Source organism: Gobius niger (genome assembly GCF_951799975.1).
Source record: "Gobius niger genome assembly, chromosome: 8".
Taxonomy (NCBI): Eukaryota; Metazoa; Chordata; class Actinopteri; order Gobiiformes; family Gobiidae; genus Gobius; species Gobius niger.
The window spans coordinates 4,598,333-4,619,129 of record NC_136859.1 but is presented as its reverse complement, the minus strand read 5'-3'; the positions used below and the strand labels follow the sequence as shown (position 1 = coordinate 4,619,129).

The 20,797-nt window shown below is 43.7% G+C and overlaps 2 protein-coding genes across 2 annotated transcripts in view; both read left to right on the top strand.

Annotated features, from left to right (window-relative positions):
- The window catches only part of svilb (supervillin b), a 63,502-nt gene that overhangs the window by 11,684 nt on the left and 31,021 nt on the right, over positions 1–20,797 (top strand). The window contains exons 7-17 of the mRNA XM_079560992.1: positions 4,524–4,703; positions 4,781–4,818; positions 5,240–5,301; positions 5,385–5,521; positions 7,130–7,192; positions 8,030–8,282; positions 9,644–9,712; positions 11,486–11,697; positions 14,042–14,382; positions 17,021–17,450; positions 20,620–20,761. Of these exons, the coding sequence (XP_079417118.1) occupies positions 4,524–4,703; positions 4,781–4,818; positions 5,240–5,301; positions 5,385–5,521; positions 7,130–7,192; positions 8,030–8,282; positions 9,644–9,712; positions 11,486–11,697; positions 14,042–14,382; positions 17,021–17,450; positions 20,620–20,761 (1,927 nt within the window). The remainder of the gene's footprint in view (positions 1–4,523; positions 4,704–4,780; positions 4,819–5,239; positions 5,302–5,384; positions 5,522–7,129; positions 7,193–8,029; positions 8,283–9,643; positions 9,713–11,485; positions 11,698–14,041; positions 14,383–17,020; positions 17,451–20,619; positions 20,762–20,797) is intronic.
- LOC306966706 (uncharacterized protein) lies at positions 580–1,518 on the top strand (the record flags this gene model as incomplete). The annotated part of the gene is made up of 3 exons (XM_079561519.1): positions 580–918; positions 954–1,451; positions 1,507–1,518. The coding sequence occupies 3 exons, from the start codon at positions 580–582 to the stop codon at positions 1,516–1,518; spliced, it is 849 nt and encodes a 282-aa protein (XP_079417645.1).

Sequence of the window (20,797 nt, the reverse complement as noted above, 5' to 3'; positions counted from 1 at the left end):
CCATGGCCCTTCACACCATCTAGTGTTCGTAACCCATTTTTAGCAACACAGCTGAGGTCTTGTATAGAACTGTCATTTCACTGTACAAATTCCTCTCCCCAAGAATCCGTGCGAGGGAGCGGTTGCACCGGGAAGACCCAGCCCAGCGACCCCCCGACTGGAGTCCGGACCGGCACCACGCTGACCCCTCCCACCCCAGATATGACCCTTCCCACCACAGGCATGACGCCTCCCCCTCCAGGCATGACCCCTCCCTCTCCAGACATGATCCCTCCCTTTCCAGACATGACCCCTCCCTCTCCAGACATGATCCCTCCCTTTCCAGACATGACCCTTCCCTCTCCAGACATGACCCCTCCCTCTCCAGACATGACCCTTCCCTTTCCAGACATGACCCTTCCCTTTCCAGACATGACCATTCCCTTTCCAGACATGACCCTTCCCTTTCCAGACATGATCCTTCCCTTTCCAGACATGACCCTTCCCTTTCCAGACACGACCCTTCCCTTTCCAGACATGACCCTTCCCTTTCCAGACATGACCCCTCACTTTCCAGACATGACCCCTCCCTCTTGAGACATGACCCTTCCCTTTCCAGACATGACCCTTCCCTTTCCAGACATGATCCTTCCCTTTCCAGACATGACCCTTCCCTTTCCAGACATGACCCCTCCCTTTCCAGACATGACCCCTCCCTTTCCAGACATGACCCCTCACTTTCCAGACATGACCCCTCCCTTTCCAGACATGACCCTTCCCTTTCCAGACATGAACCCTCCCTTTCCAGACATGATCCCTACCTCTCCAGACATGACCCCTCCCTCCCTAGACATGACCCCTCACTTTCCAGACATGACCCCTCCCTCCCTAGACATGACCCATCCCTCTCCAGACATGACCCCTTACACCCCACACCCCGCACCCAGGCAACAGCCCTGCAATCCACCCCCCAGTACCCCTCCGAGGTCCCCCCACACCGCACCTTCCACCAGCCCCAGCCCAGTCCTGGTCACCATCCTGCCGCCCACTTCTATCCCCCTGCTGGGACCGAAACCTACCTGGCCGCACCCGCCCCAGCCCCTGCGACGACAACCAAGCAACCCCCGGGACCCCCCCCGGAGGTGCCCAGGAGGAGGCCGAGCGCCGATCAAATCTACGCGGCACAAAGGGAAGCGAGGACGGAGGCCAGACAAGCTTTGAAAGAGGGGCCGCACACGGAGGGGCTGCTGAAAAGCCGCAAAGCCGTGCTGCCCTCGGAAATCCGCAAACGGGAGAAGAGCACCGACGAAACCACAACCACCGCCACTACGGCTACGCACAGCAGGGGGCGCCTTGAGGAAATGGACTGGCAAAGCTACAGCCCGGAGCGGAGAAGAATCGGGCGCAACGACGAGGAGGACGTCGAGAAAGCGAGGGAGGCGAGGGTTCGGGAGAGAGGAAGGGAACGGCAGGTCGAAAGAAGGGAGCGCGGGAGGACTTTCCCGGCCGCGAATGTTGAAAGTCAAGAAGACAAAGTGATGAGGCCCGTGCAGGCGAGGCAGCACCAGCAGGTCGTGGATATACAAGAAGCAATGGCTGTTTTAGACAGAGCTGAAGCGCGGAGGAGACAGCAAAGTGTCCAAGCGAAGGAGCACGAGGAGTCGCGAGCGTCGAAACAAGAAGCAAAGCCGAGGCAAGAGCGTCCCAATCAAGCGGAGGCGATCCAGGAGCCGCCGAAGAAAGAGCCCAAACTGCGGATGGAAGAATTGGAGCTGCAAAATTGGCAAAAGATAGAGCAACCGGAGCTGAGGCAAGAGCTCCCTGAAGAGTACTTACCGAAAGGTGCGCAGGTGGCCCAAAGCAGGAGCCGAAACCTGGATTTGAAGCCCAAAGTGCGGACCCGCTCCATGTCGGACATCGGGATAAGCCAGGCCTCCACCATGTACCGGATGGAGCGGGCGGCGGGAAGGGAGGTGCCCGCGTCGGGGCTGGCTAACGGGGAGGTGGGCACGCTGGATACAAGGGTGTCGGTGGCGCAGCTCCGGCATTCGTATTTGGAGAACGCCAACAGGAAGCCGGAGCTGTAGGTTCAGAAGCGGCATGGGATTGGCGGTTTGGTTGTGCTGTGTTGACGGAAAAAGACTGCATGACGTAAGGAGGTGTGTCAGTGGGTTTGAAAGTTTAGGCACCCCCAGATCCAAATGTCTGAACAATGAAGCAATGGGGAGATGAAATAATCTCCAAAAGGAATGAAGTTACAGATCTTTTCCAGAGAGACGTACAAAAGGCCACGGCTTTAAACGCTTTTCTAAGAAGCCAAGAGACTTTCAGCTCCAGTTTGAAGGGTCTTTGCCCGTTCTTCCTTACGAAAGTGATCCAGGACTAGGAGATTTCAACTTCCATGCTTAACACTCAAGAAGTTCTGCGCCCTTTTTACTCCAAATGAACCGAAAACTATTGATTTTTTAATGTTGTTTGAATGTCTCATCTAGAACTCCATCCCTTTTGGAGATCATTTCATCTTCCCGTTGCTTCATTGTTCACATTGATGGAAATTTTGATCCAGGGCGCCTTTTTCACCCCACTGTTTGTTGCTTCTTACATTTGTGTGCTCTGTTTGCGTGATTATGTTCCGTCATAGACAGAAGTTCTTAAGCCGTCATCTCCTCCAAGAAGCTTCGACAGCTTCAGCGATCTACAAAGTTCAGATGATGGGTTTAGAGCTAGTCTATGAAGGGAAACCTGTTGGACTGAAACCTTTTGCAAACATCATCAGACATGTGACTTTGAAATCATGTTTTTTTATCATTTTCAACACATCTTGATATTTTATTGGGCTTTTCTTTTCGAATGCTGTGATTGTTTGTAGTTTGTGGATACTAACACTGTGGAAATGCTAGCATTAAAGTCTTAAAGGTGGGGTATGCAAGAGATCTGGTAATATATATTTCATCCTTACCTACGATGTGTCTGTAGCGTTACCGTGTCTGAAACTTTCTTCAAAATTACAAAAACATTTCGCAGGCAGAAGGTTGTCCATGTTTAGATTCTTTGGTTTGGTTTCCGAAGCTCATCCACCGCCGATAGGCTGCGTTCACGACATTCTAGAAGTTCGTATATGACGGTTATTGTTGGAGAATCTCAGGGAAACCGCTGATTTTGGGTTCCTATTATCGGAAAACCGGGTTTATATGAGCAAAGACAAAACCGGAGTATTAAAAACTCCCAATATTGGCCAAACCGGGAAACTCCAGTGCATGTTAACACACTCAATGAGAAAGACATGTCCAAACAGAAAATGTTCCCTGGTCATTATTGGGAAGTGATTGGATTAATCTGCCACATTCGTCTTCTGGCTTAAAGCAGTACTAAGTAGCTTGTTTACCTTAATAAATCCTTCCCGTAGTCCCTCTGGGGGTAATACAAGTGTTAATGGAATGATTGGGGGTTCTTTCATCTCCCCCTGGAGTCTCCGGCCAGAAAACCACACATGTAGATTTCCCTGGTCCGACCCGGAGCACCAATACGCACTAATAGAATCACGAAGAAGCTAACAGGCTAATGTGCATAGCTAACTGCGGGCTAATGCCACTTAAAACAGTATTTACAGCCAAGTTTGAGTGAAAAAACATAACATTCTGCGACACCTGCAGTGGCGCTTATGGCCTCTAGGGGCACAAGTTACTTAGTACTGCTTTAAAGTCCTTTCAGAATTTTGAATATTGTCTCCACTTTTGGACGCCCTATGAGACAGCCATAGCAGCAGTCTATATCACACTACAATGATGACGAAACCTTCTGTTGGTCTGTAAATGCAGTAAATTAGAATAACTGCCTTGTATAAAATTGCTCTCTCAAAATGGCTGTAGCGAATGTCTTGAAATAGGCCTCTGTCTCTTTAAGAACCTCTGAGCCTTTCCGACACGCCCCCTCCACATGCTGTCTGTGGCATCAGTGGGGAGGGGGTTCTGCTGAGGAGCAGTGGTTGGTTACTCGGCTGGTGACGAAAGCTCGGAGGCGTCTCCAGGAGGTGGGGGCGTTCCTAGGAGGACTCAGGCAAACCTATCCCCAAGATGGCTGCCATCAGAGTTTTTACAGATTACCCAAAAATACGTGAATGGGCCAAGGCAACACTTCAGGCATGTTTTTAATGAGGGAATGATATAATAACATGATGTAAAGCTTGAAAAAGTCAATTTTGCATAATACTCCCCCTTTAATTCATATGTGTTGAAAGAGAAGACACTGGACTTTATAACAGTCTTTGTTTTGTTAGTTTTAGGAATAGGAATCATGTTGTGACGTCATGTGAACGCAACCTATTGTCCAATCAAAAAGCCAGCAAGTTCTGTCCAGGCTCCATACCCTCCCTTTAAGATAATGCTGTTTTGCAAGAATTGTCCGCCATTTTGTTTTGCGTTGTTATGTTACTTTGAACTTGTGAACTCACTCAGTTGTTGCATTCGTTAGCGTTACAAAGTGAATAGCGTCCGATTAAGAGCATAACCTGTCTGACCCCCCCCTCTGACTGTCCCCTCCCTCAGTGACCAGACCAAGGCCGACCCCTCGTCCGCGGAGGTGGAGCGAGGGCCCGCGGCGGGGGCGGAGGCGGCGGACAGAGGGGGCAGGAGGCCGCGGCGCTACATCACTCCCGGAGACAGCCGCACGTCCGAACGCCACCGCACACAACCCATCACCTCCGCCGAGAGGCTGGAGTCCGACCGGTCAGCAGGGGGCAGTGTGGAGACAGAGCAAAAGTCTTTAACCAAGCTTTTATTCATCCATGTGTTTCTTCTTTTAGGGGAAGGTTAAGTCCTGTGCAGCTGCAGGACGGAGAAGGTGAGGAATCTCTCTGACTTTGCGGAGTTTCAAATGAATCTCAAGGTCCATTTAAAGCCCAGTCCAGTCGATGATTTAACCTTTTCTATGATTTAATATCCCTCTGTCTCTTTGTCTTTTCTGTCAGCATAGTATTTACTCTAACGGACAATTAATGAGTAAAAAAACCACAACATACTACGACACCTGCAGTGGCGCTGAGTTACTTAGTTCTGCTTTAAGAGGCAACCTTTTGGACCTGTTGTGCCTATGATAGTTGTGAGGCTGTTTTTTGTTGAAATATCCTGAGTTCAAGGGCCTCGTCACTAATATAAAGGCTCAACATTAGTGGATTATTAAAACCAAGGCACTCTTCCTTCCAGATCTGTTTCAGTTTAAGTTGAATAATGAATGAACGCTCGTCTCTCTTGTTTTCCGGCAGACGAAGAAAAACTGGACGAACGAGCCAAGATGAGCGTGGCCGCCAAAAGATCACTGTTCAGGGTAAACCTTTCTTTTATTCTCTCCACATTTTTGTCCTGTGCGTAGTAGAAGCCGATCTGTTCTGATTGTGTGGTCCGGTGCAGGAGCTGGAGCGCACGTCGGAGGGAGGCGTGCCCAAACCGCGCTCTCGAAACGCCGCGGTCGACCGACGCCTGCGCAGAGTCCAGGACCGGTCCCACACCCAGCCGGTCACCAACAGAGAGGTGGTGGACGCCGCAAAGTGAGTCTGTGCCACCGGATCTACATGTTTGCACGTGCACGACTTCCAAGCCGACGGGATTTGTTGTTTCCGATGCGTTTAGGTTTTGTGGGACCCCTTTGCGTACGTTTCTTTATCACCCGTAAAAATCCTGTGCAATAACTTCACTGTTCTCCACTCTCTGAAAAGCTTTAAAGGGATATTTCAGGATTTTTGACATAGGGCCTCATTTCCTAGTTATCCAGAGTGTTGCTGTATTTCTGGAGATATTTTTTATGTAATTCACGCAGTTCTTATATTTGAAGAGTTTCGTGGCGCTAGGCTAATGCAAGGCTAGCGCATTTCTATGGTATCAGCTAGCCTGCTTTAAAAACAGTCTGACCCGCTCCACAGAGCACCTGAGGCAAATCACTTATAACACCAGATCGAAAAGGAGTGGGGAAAAAGACAAGCTTATTAACCTCTTACCACCCGCCTTAAACCGAATGCATGCAGTCGTCTTTTGCTATAGGCCTGTGTAACACCTCATTTGAAAGCTAAGACCCACAAAACTGATCTTTTTCCTCGCGTTGTTGCTTTTTTAAATTGACTTATTTTTCAATTTTTGTCACTTTTTAGTTACATTTTTGTCATTTTTTTGTTGAGTTTTTGTCAATTTTTTGTTCAATTTTTGTCACTTGTTGGTTGAGTTTTTGTCACTTTTTTGTTGAGTTTTTGTCACTTTTTTGTTGAGTTTTTGTCACTTTTTTGTTGAATTTTTGTCACTTTTTTTGTTGAATTTTTGTCACTTTTTTGTTGAGTTTTTGTCACTTTTTTGTTAAATTTTTGTCAATTTTTTGTTGAGTTTTTGTCACTTTTTTGTTGAATTTTTGTCACTTTTTTGTGGAATTTTTGTCACATTTTTTGTTGCATTTACATCCTTGTTTTCTTCTCATTTTTTGTGGCTGTTTTGGTGCTTTTTCCCCAAGAAGCTTTTTGATTAGGGTAGGAGAGGTTAACTCCCACCCCCTATTCACTTTAATAATGTGGTTGCAACAATAACAATGTTTAGTTGTTTTTGTCTTACTAAGTAATTGAGTTAAGTCGGTTACATATTTACAACAAATGCAACAATGCATTACATTAAGTCAACAATCACAGTATGTTGCACTTCATAACAAGTGTATAATTGTTTTTCTTATGCCTTATTTATAACCATGTTAGTATTACTGTTATTCATCATCATCATCATCACAACCCATTACTTTGTGTCAATGTGCATGAATGATACATAACACACTCTGCATTTATTCATGAAAGGTATTGTATTGACTGATTAGTGCTCATGATAACAAAATTAATCTTAATGATGTGCCTCAGGTGCACTGTGGAGCGGGTCAGACTGTTTTTAATGCAGGCTAGCTGATACCATAGAAATGCACTAGCCTTGCGCTAGCCTAGCACCACGAAACTCTTCAAACATAAGAACTGCATGAATTACACAAAAAAATATCTCCATAAATCAGCAACACTCTGGATAACTAGGAAATGAGGCCCTATGTCAAAAATCCTGAAATATCCCTTTAATGTTTGAACCTTTAACCCCGTCTTCTCCACCGAGTGACTGCACTGTTCCCTCTGCTCCTTCAGCGACGCAGAGCCCTCACAGCAGCGGCTTCCCAGTCCCACAGCCGACCACACCCTTCACCTCAGGTACCGCCCACTTCACCCCCTGACCACTCACGCCTAACCTTTAACCTTTAACCTTAATGCAAAGTTAAACCCTCGCCAAAAACACACCTGTTTCAGTCACGGACGCTTTTAAATATACCAATACTGCAGCTTTAACATGGAGAGGCTTCTTCGTGGCTTCAACTGAACCATTCTGCAAAAATCACCAATTAAAAAAGAAAAAAACACTTAAAAGTTACACAAGCAAATGCTATAAGTCATGATCACAGTGGGTTCAGCACAGTTTAACCTCTTAACTCCCACCTGAACCGAGAGGATCTTTTTCCTCACGTTTTTCCATCATTTTTTTGTTGGGTATTCAACTCATTTTTGTCAAATTTTTGTCATTTTTTGTCATATTTTTGTCATATTTTTGTCATTTTTTTTGTCACATTTTTGGCATTTTTTTGTCAAATTTTTGTCATTTTTTGGTCATTTTTTGTCACATTTTCTTCGTCAATTTTTTTTAATCAAATTTTAGTCATTTTTTGTTACATTTTTGTCATTTTTTTGTCACATTTTTTGTCACATTTTTGTCCTTTTTTTCATCCATTTTTTGTCAATTTCTTGTGACATTTTTGCCACTTTTCCATCAATTTTTCGTCACTTTTTTGTCAATGTTTTCTCACTTTTTTGTCACATTTCTATCATTGTTTTCGTCTCAGTTTTGTTGCTATTTTCCCAGATTTTTTTCCAGAAGCTTTTGGACTGGGGTAAAGCCAAACTGGAGAAAATGTGCTCAGTTCAGGTGGGAGTTAAGGGGTTAAAGCGTGAACATCCTCTCTGTGAAACAAACTGAGTCTCTCTTCCTGCCCCCAGTGCCCAGGCCTATCCAGACCCCACCGCGGAGCCGCCGGAGCCCCACCCCGCGAGGCCTGAGGGATTCATGTTCCCGGATGAACCGGACCTGTCCACTCTGACCCTCTCCGAGAAGATGGCTTTGTTTAACCGTCTGGCCGTGACAGAGAATCTGCCGGTGAATCTGCCGGCGGAGGGAACGAGAGACACACGGCAGAGGAGAGCCAACGCTCGCTTCCAGACGCAGCCCATCACTCAGGGCGAGGTCCAGCAGGTATTCAACAAGTGTCCTATACCTTTGATAATCAGTGTCATCATTGTTATTGACCATCACTCAGGGCGAGGTCCAGCAGGTATTTAACAAATGTCCTATACCTTTGATAATCAGTGACATCATTATTATTGACCTCTGAAGGTACTTTTACCCGGTCTGGGCAAACAATTCTTTTATGTATTTTATGTGGGTTATGCAGATGACATCGCAGCCAGTGTTGGGGTCTCGTCTTGCAAAAGTAATGAGTTGCAAAAAATGTTTTTCAGTAACTAAGGAATATAACATATTATTATTACACTATTCAACTCGAGTTACAAGTACATTAAAATGTATGAAAAATGCCAAACTAAGATCTGCTGTGTGTCTAACGTTGTTAAAACAAAACTCGGGGGAAAGTGAATGAGTAGGAAATCTTTGAGTGCACTTTTGCTCGGTGGCTTTATTACTATTTTCTGTTTATATGTTGCCAAAGTAACTCAAAGTAACTCTGCTACATTTAACGTAAATTAAAAACAAAAGAAGAAAACTTTAATGAAGATTAAACAGATTATTTTCCATAAAAATGTGTTCAGATGATGGTGCTATTTTGCTATTTTACCTTTTGTTCACGTTAAATTAACGTTAGCCTTTAGCTTCAAAGCTAAAACACTTGTAGTTATTAACCCTGTGAAATGGAAGGTTTATTTCAACCTTCTGACAATTTTTTTTGCTTACTATGTGAGTTTAATTTGTATAATTTTCTCTAATGTTTACACTGCATCACTTCTCCAAACACTCCTTTTGAAGTATCAGAATTTTAAACGTTTTTCTCACCTTAAAGCAGCACTAAGTTACATGTTTACCTTAATAAATCCTTTCTGTAGTCCCTCTGGGGGGATGATCGGGAGGTCTTTCATCTCCCCTGGTGTCTGAAAAACACAATTGCAACTTCGCAGCCTACGGGTCTGAGGCCCAAATACACACTAATGGAATCACGAAGAAGAAGCTAACAGGCTAACGGGCAAAGCTAACTGCGGGCTAGCACCACTTAAACAGTATTTACAGCCAAGTTTGAGTGAAAAAAATATTTCCATTGTGTAATTGGATGAACAATATCTATTTGGGGCATTAGTTACTGACCCCTGGTGGATGGATGTCTGCATTACAAGTTGTATACTGAAAGTTTATGTCGAAATTCATGTATCAAAAATGATGCAAATGGAGGTTCAGTGCATGTTTTCCATATACTGTGACTTTGGGATCAATCACATGGAAATCAGTAACATTTTTTTTAGCAAGAACAAGAAGAGAAGAGTGTACGAAACTCAACAGAAGAAGAAAATGTGAAAGTGTGTGTGACTTTTGCGTGTGGTTCCTCACAGGAAGCCGAGCCTCTTGGCCCGTCGGCGGTCCCTAACGGAGACGTAGAGCCTCCTCAGGGCGTGGCACATGTAAGACCCTGGTGCTTTGGTGTCGTCCAGCCGTGCACTCTGGAGCTGTGGCTTTAGGCGGTGCTTGGTGAAGCTTGTTTGGCTCTGGGACTGTCGCTCGTACATGCTTGACTGTTCCCGATACAAGCATGGGTCAGAGCGGGACTGTTGGGGCCACGAGTGCGCCCCAAAGTTTGAAACGTGCATGTTTACTTTGTGCAGCGCATAACATTAGGCCACCGGTGATTATCGTGGTCGTAATGTTATTCAGTAGATTAAAGAGGCTCCTTTTGATTGTGCAGAATAAAATGTGTCTTTGCTCCTGCAATAAAGTGCATCTGACAGACGACACTGGAAAAATGACCATCTTTAAGAAATAAATGACTTAAAATCACTTGAAATAAGGTTCTTTATGTTGAATTTGTTTAATACAAGATAAGATAAAATATGCTAACGCCAATGGAACAAGCAGAAATCATTGAAACCAGACAAAGTAACAATATATTTTTTTAACTTGAAATAATGCAAAAATAATCTTAATTAAGAAAAAATTTACTTGTTCCATTGGCAATAACAGTTTTTTTTTATTATTCTATTGAGACCAAGACGAGACCAAAATCACAATCATTTCATCTCTTAATTCAAGTTGATTTATGTCATTTCTTCCTTTAGATGATTTTTCTTTTTCCTGTGAAAGAAATACTTTATGTGAACATTTTTGCAACACAGAATCTGAAAATGACTTTTTTGTATCAGGTCTGGTTTTTGTGCTTAAAAAGCGATTTTTGTCCAGAAAAGCGTTTTTATACAGCGCTTTTCTGGACACTCAGAGACTTTACATTGCATTATTCATTCACTCCATACTCGGTGGTGGTAAGCTACTATTGTAGCCACAGCTGCCCTGGGGTAGACTGACGGAAGTGAGGCAACCAGTCTGCGCCATCGGCTCCTCTGACCACCACCAACCAACCACTCACTCACTACATTCGCCAGGTTTCCTGGTGTTACCAAACGGTCTCCCATCCAAAGGCGGGGTGTCCTATTACATGGGATGCATTTTTTATATTGGCCGTTGCTTTATTTTAGTAGTTTTTATACAGTGTGGGTGAAAAGTTGGTTTATTTTTTATTTTATTTCAGGACTATTATCATTGTAGATTATCTTTTCATCTTTTCTTATTTTATTTTTTTCAATTTTTATTTTTATTTTGTCAATTTTTCAAATTTTTTCAAAAATTTTTTTTAAATTTTTTATTTGTATTTTTTTTCAATTTTTTTTTTCAATTTTTTTATTTTTTCAATTTTTCTTCAAATATTTTTTTAAATTTTTTTTAATTTAAAAAAAAAAAAAAATCAATTTTTTTTTTCAATTTTTTATTTGTATTTTTTTTAAATTTTTTATTTTTATTTATTTTTTTATTTTTTTTCCAATTCTTTATTTTTTCGCATTTTTTCTTTTTTTTTTCCGTCAATTTGATTTTTCCCACATTTTTCTCTCTTTTTTATATTTTTATTTATTTTTTTATTTCCCCCCAAATTCCTGACCCCTATTTTTTTACATTTATTTCCAGATTTTTTACCCCCATTTCTTGACATTGGGGAAACACTCGAATATCCAACACAATTTTGATATTCTCTTATATATTACCTTTACTGTCATTATTATAAACCAAACAAATCTGATGTAGTTCCTTTAATTAACAAACAAACGGCTGAATAAACCTGTCAAATGCACTTCCTTTGTTCCTGCTGTTTCGTGTGTGTCGCCGCGTCTGATCCTCGTCTTTGTTTCCAGCTCAAACAGGAGGCGGAGGTGCGCCTCGAGCCGCTGTCCGCCTCGCTGGTCCGGTCCGTCGCCGCCGTCGCGTCCAAAGCCTCGGTTGCCACGGTGACGGGCGACAGAGGCGATCCCCGCGACGATCGCCTCCATCACGCCGCGTCCTACCTCCCGAACCAGCCGCCGCCGACGGCCAACGCCGGCGCCTACCAGGAGAGGGCGCTCAAGAGGTGAAAGCCCTCGAGTCCGATGGCTTAACTAGAATCCTACGACTAAAACATGTACAATAGACCAGAATGAGAGTGAGTGTGCATGGGCTACGATCCGGTGTGGCTTGTTTACATGCGTGAGACCCAGGTATATTCATTAACAGGCACCGTCCCAACCAAATAAATAAATAATGTCAAGGTACTTTTCATCCTTTTCATGGTATTTATGCAATTTCTCTTTATCATTAACATATTACAAGATAATGACCCATGAAAAGTTAGCATTTAGCTCAGAGGTCACTTTTAGATGTTAACTTGTAACTAAAGTAAGGTCTGGAAAGGTCTGTACTTTCATTAATGATTTCTAACAAGACTCTGACCTAAATGTGGTCGATGGGTTGACAACAGCTGAAAACATCTGGATCGTTTGTAGTTTGCGATGTTTGGTGGCTAATGCTAACGGCTATAGGGAGAATGCATTGAACCGGCTAACGGACTCTGAAAAGGTCTCCTGGACAGGGGCGGACTGGCCATAAGAGCACAGAAGGGCCACTGGATCTGGGGCCACCGGTCCCGCCCCTCACTTTACCTTACCCTTAACCCCCTGGCGTAACCGAGCTTTACCCAAATCTAAAAGCTTAAAGGAAAAGCATCCAAAAACAAAAATGTGCTGGAAAAGCGACAAAAAAGTGACAAAAAGGTGACAAAAAAGTGACGAAAACACGCCAAAAAGCTACAAAAGAAGTAATGAGTAATGAAAAAGAAACAAAAACATGACAAAAATGCAGCAAAAGTTACCATCACTTTTCTAGATTTTATCTTTCAAATGAGGCGTTACAGTGTTGCTCTCCAGTCAAGAAGCCTTTGGATTTGGGTAAAGCCGAACTGGAGAAAATGCTCTCGGTTAAGGCGGGGGGTAAGAGGTTAGCATATGTATCTGTGGAAGTGTCACATTTACGCTAATTTTGGCCTGGTCAGTCCCAGTCCGGCCCTGCTCCTGGACGAGCCGACTTGCTAACTGTGCTCTTCTTATTCCAAGTGTTTCCAGCGCTCTGTTCCTCGTGGTAACTATAGTAACTGTCAAAATGCTGAACTTTGGACTTTTAAGGTTACGGTTAACATCTCTCTCAGCACAAATGAACTAAGGTCACATAAAGGCGTCCAGAAGTGGAGACAATATTCAAAATGATGAAAGGACATTTGGACATTTTATGTTTCCTGTTTTCTTACATTTCGTTCCAAAACTGTGTCGCTCCCGTTGAGCTGTATCGGCCCCTGGTCCCACAGATAATGCTTAAAAACCCTTTGACCTTGTTGTTGTTTAGAGCTCGTACTGAAATCAGGGTTTCCACGGCAGGGGCGGATCTCCCTTGTGCCCCCCCATTGTCATGTGGTCGTCTGCTTACAGAGGCTCACCTCAGTTTTGACACGACAAAGAATTATAACTTTATAGCTAAATATTTACAAACATTTTACAAATGTTTAAATTTACCCCCCATATATTATATATATTATATTATGGACAATGCTTCTATTTGCGTATAGTTTTGGGGGGCTCAGCCTGCACCTTTGCTATAAACATTGGACATTGTGAAATGTGGTGCCACCGCAGACATTATCCCTGACCCTGCTTTCCACCCCGTGATCCACCCCTGTTCCACGGGACATTAAAAAGCATTGAATTAGATTCAAACTGGCATATAATCTAAATTTATTGTAAAATTATGATGTTTCTCCACAATTTTTACTGTATATAAGTTCTTTGAAAATACCCAAATCATGGTCTAAATCAGGGGTCGGCAAGTTTGTGTCACGGACGGCCGATTTATTTCATTTCCAAAAAACAAGGGCCGAAACACACATTTGTAGCCCAAAGTAAAGCACCTTTTTCTACAAATATAAGTTTTGCACATAATATATGACCTAATGAGGAAATGTGAAAATATTGACAGTATTTTCCACAATTTAGAGTCCTTTTCACGTATTTAGTCTCTCATTTATGAATAAATGTTTCTTCATAATTCTCTAGGGGGAAAAAGGTTTTATGCTGGAGGGCCGGCGTTGCCTACCCCTGGTCTAAATCATATTCAGCTGCAGTTTTGGTTCAAAAGTTTCCCTTTGTGTCCAATTCTCCTTCCTCAGTTGGATGAAATGTTTGCAAATCTTTAAAAAGTGTAATATGCACTGATTTTTCTCTCCGTTCGTGGCATTATAATATAGTATTTGGGCTTTAAAAAGCACTACAGTTGACTTAGCCGTTCAGATTTCTGTCCTCTCTCTGCTCTGCACATGAACTCTGGAATTAAATCTAATTAAAACGTATCCCAGACATTAATCTAAGCAATCTCCTCCTCGCTCCTCGCAGCAGTACCATCAGCCACCAGGAGAGGACGCCCAAGTACTTCTCCATGAGCCCGAGCGGGGAGCAGCCGGAGCCCCAGCCCCAGCAGCCCCTCCTCTCCTCCTCCTCCTCCTCAGCCCTGCAGGAGGAGCCGGGCCGGGGCAGCAGCAGCAGCAGCAGCAGACCGGTGCCGGGAGGGGCCAGGGAGTGGGAGGAGAGCCGCGATTCACTGCACTCGGACAGGGACCGCCACAGCCTCCACCAGCCGCCCCAGCCGCACCAGCAGCATGACGAGCCTCCGGCGTTAGCGCGGAGAGGCGAACCGGCCGCTCCCTTCGCCTCCGCCGCTCCGCAAAGACTCACAGGTACCACTTCTTTCCCAAAATCTGCAGCAAACGGGTGTTCCTCGCCTTCCCGGAGAGAGCTCGTGAGGGAGGGAGGGGAGGGGAGGGATGGAGAGAGAGGTGCACAGACGTCTGGGGCAGCATCTAATTAGCATATTCTCCCATTCATTCACCCACATGGCTCTTTGTCTGGCACAGGGGGCTTCAGATTGCGCACAGCCGGCCTGGTTTTGAGGATACAGGGCGTCCCTTTAAGTCAGGGCTGGGTCTAGTCCTCATCTGGACCGGGTTTTCCTTATTTCTTTCTGATCTGAATCTTTCAGAAAGGCAGCAGTGAATGGAAGAGCACAAAGGAGCGACCTGGTTTAGGGGTTAATGCAGCGCGAGTCCAGGGGTTAGGGCTTTCACTGTGTGCACATGGTCAGGGGGAGATTTAAAGGCATTAGAGCGAAGGGGTGGGTGGGGGGGGGGACAAATCTGCACCCCTCCCAGCGACATACTGTACATCCACTGGCCCTGAGATGCCGCTCTACAAACACTTGTATTTGTAGAGAGTAGAGCGAGACGATATTGGGTGGTTTGGCCCCTGGAAGGTTTAGCCGACCCACAAAGCAAACGACTTTATTAAATTTAAAGATTATTAAGATGATCCTTTATTGATCTCACAAGAAGAAATTCACCTGATACAATCGGCTCAGGGAGATCACTCAGGGTGAGCAAAACAGGCAGGAAATGTGCAGTTAAATAGTAGAAAAAAGAGGAATCTTATGGACAATAAGTAAAAGCTAAAATCTGAAGGGGCAGAATTATAACGATATGGAAATGAGAATAAATAAAAATAGGATAAAAATTAGAAGAGATTATAAAAAGTAGAATATCGAGGTGTAAAGTTTACAGTCCGAGCGCAGGTTGTCCATAAGTGACGCTGGTGCAGAGATTATTGTAGTAAATCTAAATGTCTTTCATTGAAAATACTACATTTATGAACCAAAACACTTTCAGCTGCATGTTTTGCTGAAATTGTCTGCGCATAATTTGCTGCAATTCCACCCCCTGGTGGCCGGGGGCGACTCCAAAACAAACTTGGTTAAACTGATTCCAATGGAGACTTTGCACCTCCCAAACTCTGCTTAAAAGTCTGGCTCCAAAGAGTTTTATTTTTCTAAAAATCGCTGTGACTCATGTGACAACGCTGGGCAAAGTGTCATATTTTAACCAAGCTGGTTTTTGTTCTGTAGAATTAAGAAGTTCTGAGGGTTTGATTGACAGACTCTGGAGCATACGGCGATCCGGCTGTGCAATATCGCGATAACATTGCAACATTTCACTAAGTCATTTCAACACGACATGTTCCATTCTAATTCATCAGAAATTGTAACTAACTAGTTTTTTAGCATATTGTATCTTAAAGGAACAGGCCACCGTTTTTCCATGCTGAGATATGTTCTTCCTGAGCTTAGACGAGTTAATCCATACCTGTCTGGTCTTTATGTCCAGTGAAGAGCGTGGTGGTTTCCAACTTCACCCCAGTTTGGAGCTGTAGGAATATGTTGGGAGAGGCCAAATGCTAACAACATCTTTGGTCGTTTTGCATGACTTAGCGCACGCACAAAGACCAGACAGGTACACATCAACTCGTCTAAGCTCAGGATGTAAAAACGATGGCCTGTTCCTTTAAGATTTAAAGTGCAAGTGACACATTAGACACAGTTTTGTTAAAATGCAGATAACACAATCATGTTTTGCTAAAAAAAAAAAAACTCAGCTTTGGTTTGACCATTTTTATGATGTTTATAGTTCCACTTCCTTATTGCACACTGACAGGAAGTGACATAGAAAGAGGCAAACAATTTTAAACTGTTGCCATGCCGACCATCTTATGTCAATAGGAAATGAAATGAAAGCTGCTCTGAACTTTACATCTATCAATGTCACTTCCTGTCAGCAGCTTAAACATGTAAATAAAAACATTTCTTTATTAATTTGCTGCTTCACTGAAATAAAATGACAATTATTACTTACAACAGATGTTTTCCATCTAGTGAAGTCATATTTTCAAAAGCATTAAAACATGTCATGTGCACTTTAAAGAAAGACGACATCAGGACCAAAACAAGACTGAAGTTGAATAAATGTTTATCTAAAACTGAACTTCCACACATTTATAAGTTCAATGCATAGTTTGTTTATGGCTGAGTTTGCAGAAACAATGTGTCGATCTCAGTCAGATGAAGACTTCAGTGATGTTGCGATATATTGTGGCTTCTTGCAAAACGGATATTGCATCAACTAATATCGCGATACAACATTGCGATATATTGTGCAGCCCTGCTCTGGAGTCGGTTCACCCTCGTGTCTTTTTGTCCTTTTAAGGAACGTGCTCTGTTGAAGAGGCAAGGAGTGCTAGGCCTGTTACAAAAGCAAATTTTAGAGTTCGATTTAGGGAAATATTGCCATAAACGATATTATTGACTCTAAAGATACCAGATACAGCTTTAAAGCATATAAATGACAGTAAAGCTATGTTTTAAAAGTGCATAATCATGTCCTGAAATACCACACAAGCTGCAGTGAACATGAAATCTAATGTAACTCAATTTAGTTTGGTTAAAAATCAAAGTTTTACAAAGCTAAAAATGCTGAATGGTTTGTTTTGCAGATGTCCCGGACCACCCGGCGCCTCTGAAGCCGCTCGTCGCTAAAGTCTCGTCCCGGAGCGTTTCTCACGTCTCCAGCAGCCAGCCTCTTCCTCCTCCTCCTCCTCACCACCAAACTTCCTCCCAACCGCCGCAAACGCTCCCCAAACCGGCGCTGCACCCTCCTCCGCCCACTCAGCCCAAACCCGCCTCGTACCAGCAGCCCCCGCCCACCTACCCCAAACCCTACGCCCACTCCAAGCCTCAGGGGTACAGCCAGCCGCCCCTGACCCTGCCCAAGCCGTACCCGGGTCAGGCCGGGGCCAAACCCGCGCCCGCCAAGCCCAGCTCCTTCCCCCAGCCCCTCGCCAAGCCCCCGGCGGAGGATCCAGGAGAACCGCTGTCCCCCACGGAGTCCGACGCCATGAGCAAACAGATGTCCATCAAGGAGAGGTCAGTCCAGCACAGGCTGCTCCCTCAGCCTCACCTTAAAACCTCAGCGCCTGAGGCTGAACTCTCGCTTTACCATGTTTATACTATGACCAAAGGTTGTGTCTGAAATCACAACATCACTATATCTATATATATTATATAACTTTATCACTGAAATGACTGAAAAGTGCTTGAACTATTGGAATTTGTGCTCATTTTGAGTCTGGTTGGACCATTTTATTTAGAGATCGACTGATAAATCGGCAGGGTGATATATATCGGGCCGATATTTGGGTTCTTCACAATATCGGCCGATCTCATGCCGCTAGAAGCCTGATATCTCTGGAACTGAAAGCCATAGAGACTTCTGTTTTTTTGCTTAGAAGAGCTTAGAGTTAGATTGAGAATCTTAACACATTGAGGCTGCGCTGTTTTGGGGATTTAGCTGTGCCGACAATCCAGACCATTTTTCATGATATTTGTAGCACCACAGTGTGGTGTTATATATATGTTATAACTATGGACACATGCTATGGCTCACTTGAAAGGTGAAACTCTAAGCTCTCCATAGGTGAAAACAGTTTAATTCTACGTGCCTCGGTTCCTGTGAAATCTAAGCTAAACAGAGGCTAATTTTGATTAAAAAAATCACAGAATTTTTTCTAGGAGATATTTCTGATTATCTCCTCTCTCCGCTCTGGACGGACACTAACGTTATGTGAAGAGGCAAATGCCTAAATATCTCAGTTTCAAGTCAATTTTCAACGACAATATTGTTGACACGTTTTGAAACACCGCGTGTTATTGATCGCTTTTTATGGCGTGTGCATTTAAACAGCCTGGTTCTCAGATTGAAGACTTGAACAGGATGTTTCTCAGTCATCCTTGGACCGATTTTGAACATTTAAAAACTCAGAGAAATGTTATAATCTCAACTGTTACCATGTGAAGCTGCTCTGCTTTGTCAAACGTTCCAGAGAGCGAGAGAGAAGTGTCGGGTTTACAGCTGTTCGCTACACAAAACCACGCCCCCTCAGACAAAAAAGAAAGAAAAGAAACACAATAATATAAAATGTACAAACTTTTTACAAGTTTTTGATCGTCATTTATTTCACTTCTGTTCATCACAGAGCTGCCAAAACCACAAATAAGGTGTATTAGAGTGTCTAGTTTCGTAATAATATATATTTTTAAACGCAAAAACGTTGTTGGCACTCAATTTGTTAAGAGAAACATCGCGGTGAAGCTGTACCTCTTTGGATTGTATTGCATATATGGAAAAATCGTCCGAAAAAGTCCGGCAAAAACATCGCCGAGGCATAAAGGCATCAGCTTTAGAAAAACATATCACTCTACTGTGTTGTGTTGAATGGGAAAACACAGATTTTTCTTACTTTTACTTTTTTGTCTCATTTCAAGTGTTTTTGTCTTATTTGAAGTGTTTAGGCGACTTAATGCTTTAACACTTAAAATGATAATTTGGCAGCTTGTGCCTCCTGGTCCTGCATACGAGCCCCAGGAGGAATGGCTAATGGGGAAACTAGAAATAAAACATTCTGCAATCTTACTTCAGGACAGTCCAAACCTGCTCAAAATCAGAGAATCAAATGGGATTTTTCTAGTAGTTTATACAGACTCCAAGAGAGCTTTTTGTTACAGTGTTTCAATATCGTTCTCTCATCAGAAACAGACCTGGAGCTTTGACTGATCTTGATACAGTTTTAAATACAGACAGATATTACTCACCTATGGCTAATTTCTGATGAAATTTACACTTAATTATCAGGACACAGTTGTTTAAACACATCCAGGACATACAGTTGTGAGAGAAGCCTGATTAAAGCTCCTAAAGAATGACCAAAAACCAGTGTGCTGGATGTGCAGCGCAGCAGAATCTGGTCACGACTCGCCCTCTCCACTTTCCGAAGGTAGGAGGGAGACATTTTTAGCAGCGCTGGCTCTGAGTCTCTCGGAGCCGTCCTGTAAAGTCCTCAGAGACACTTCTTTCTTTCTCTCTGTTTCTGCCACTGCCCTCGTTTCTGGCCCGTCCACGTTAAAGACGCACAGCCAAGACTAAACCTGACACACTTTAGCCCTTAGCCATGGGTTAGCGACGGGTTAGCGACAGCGCGGTCCACTTTTCTATACAGTCTCTATAAACTAAAGGATGTGTGGCCTGGTTTTTGACCCGTGAAGGATTTATTAAGACACAGAAGAGAAAACACAAAGACAAACACAGTTGGAGAGTTTGAGGTGCTGAAATCTGACAAAGTGAAACACCACCAGTGAGAGGATTAAAGCAAGAACCTGCCCAAAATCCATGGACTTACAGAGTGGCTGGAATTTTCAGTGATTATACTATTTTACAGTCTGTGCTTTTGTCATTCGAAAGTTACCTTTATCGAGAAATAAGTTAGAAAAGGCCTGTTTTATATTGAAAACAGCATGGCATAAAAATACAGACATTTTTTTTCACCCGCTGTCCAATTCCGCAGTCTAACCGTGGACCTGGCAACCCTAAATATCAATCTGGCTTCTCCTGATTGCACTGGTCCCTGCAGCACCCTCTGCTGGCGATTTGTATAACCACATAAAACGACTGTACATTTGGGGATATTTTCCCAATATGTTTACAAAGTGCTCCACATAAGATCATCGAAACAATAAAACAAATGAAATACAAATCAGCTCCACCACTAAATGGAAAAACAATAAATAGAAAGTAATTAACTCATTGACTGCCAGCCATTTTCAAATCAGAGAGCAGGACAGTTTTTTCAAGACCCACAGAAAATTTAGGTCTAGGTCTATGTCAACACGAAACCCACCAAAAGAAAGATTAGACTCTCTTATTTCATCTATAAAAAAAAAAGCTTGTTTGTACCTCTTTCTATTCGTCCGTAGAAAATAGGTAAAATCACCCAAAATGCTGTTTTCTGACCAAAAAGCTGAGAAAACGAAAAAGCAATGCACCTAGGTGGCAGCATTAGGCAGCACAACTGAGATTTTAACACCAGACATGCTCAAGGCTTTGCTGTAGCTGTTCCCATTGAAAAACCTAATTGACGTCTATAGACGTCACTGGCAGTCAATGAGTTAAGAACAATAGCTCTGCAGTTGGGGATCACAGATCCTCCAGGCGCTGCTGTCCCCCAGTGGGTGTGGTCCTCACGGCTGCTCTGTGTTTCAGGGTGGCCCTGCTGAAGAAGAGCGGAGAGGAAGACTGGAAGAACCGAATCAACAAGAAACAGGAGGTGGTGAAGGAGGCGTCAGCCGACGACGCGGAGCAAGAGCAAGAACGAGAGCGAGAGCGAGAGCTCAGCCACAACAAGGTGCGGCTCCTCCTGTCCACTATTACTTACTAACAA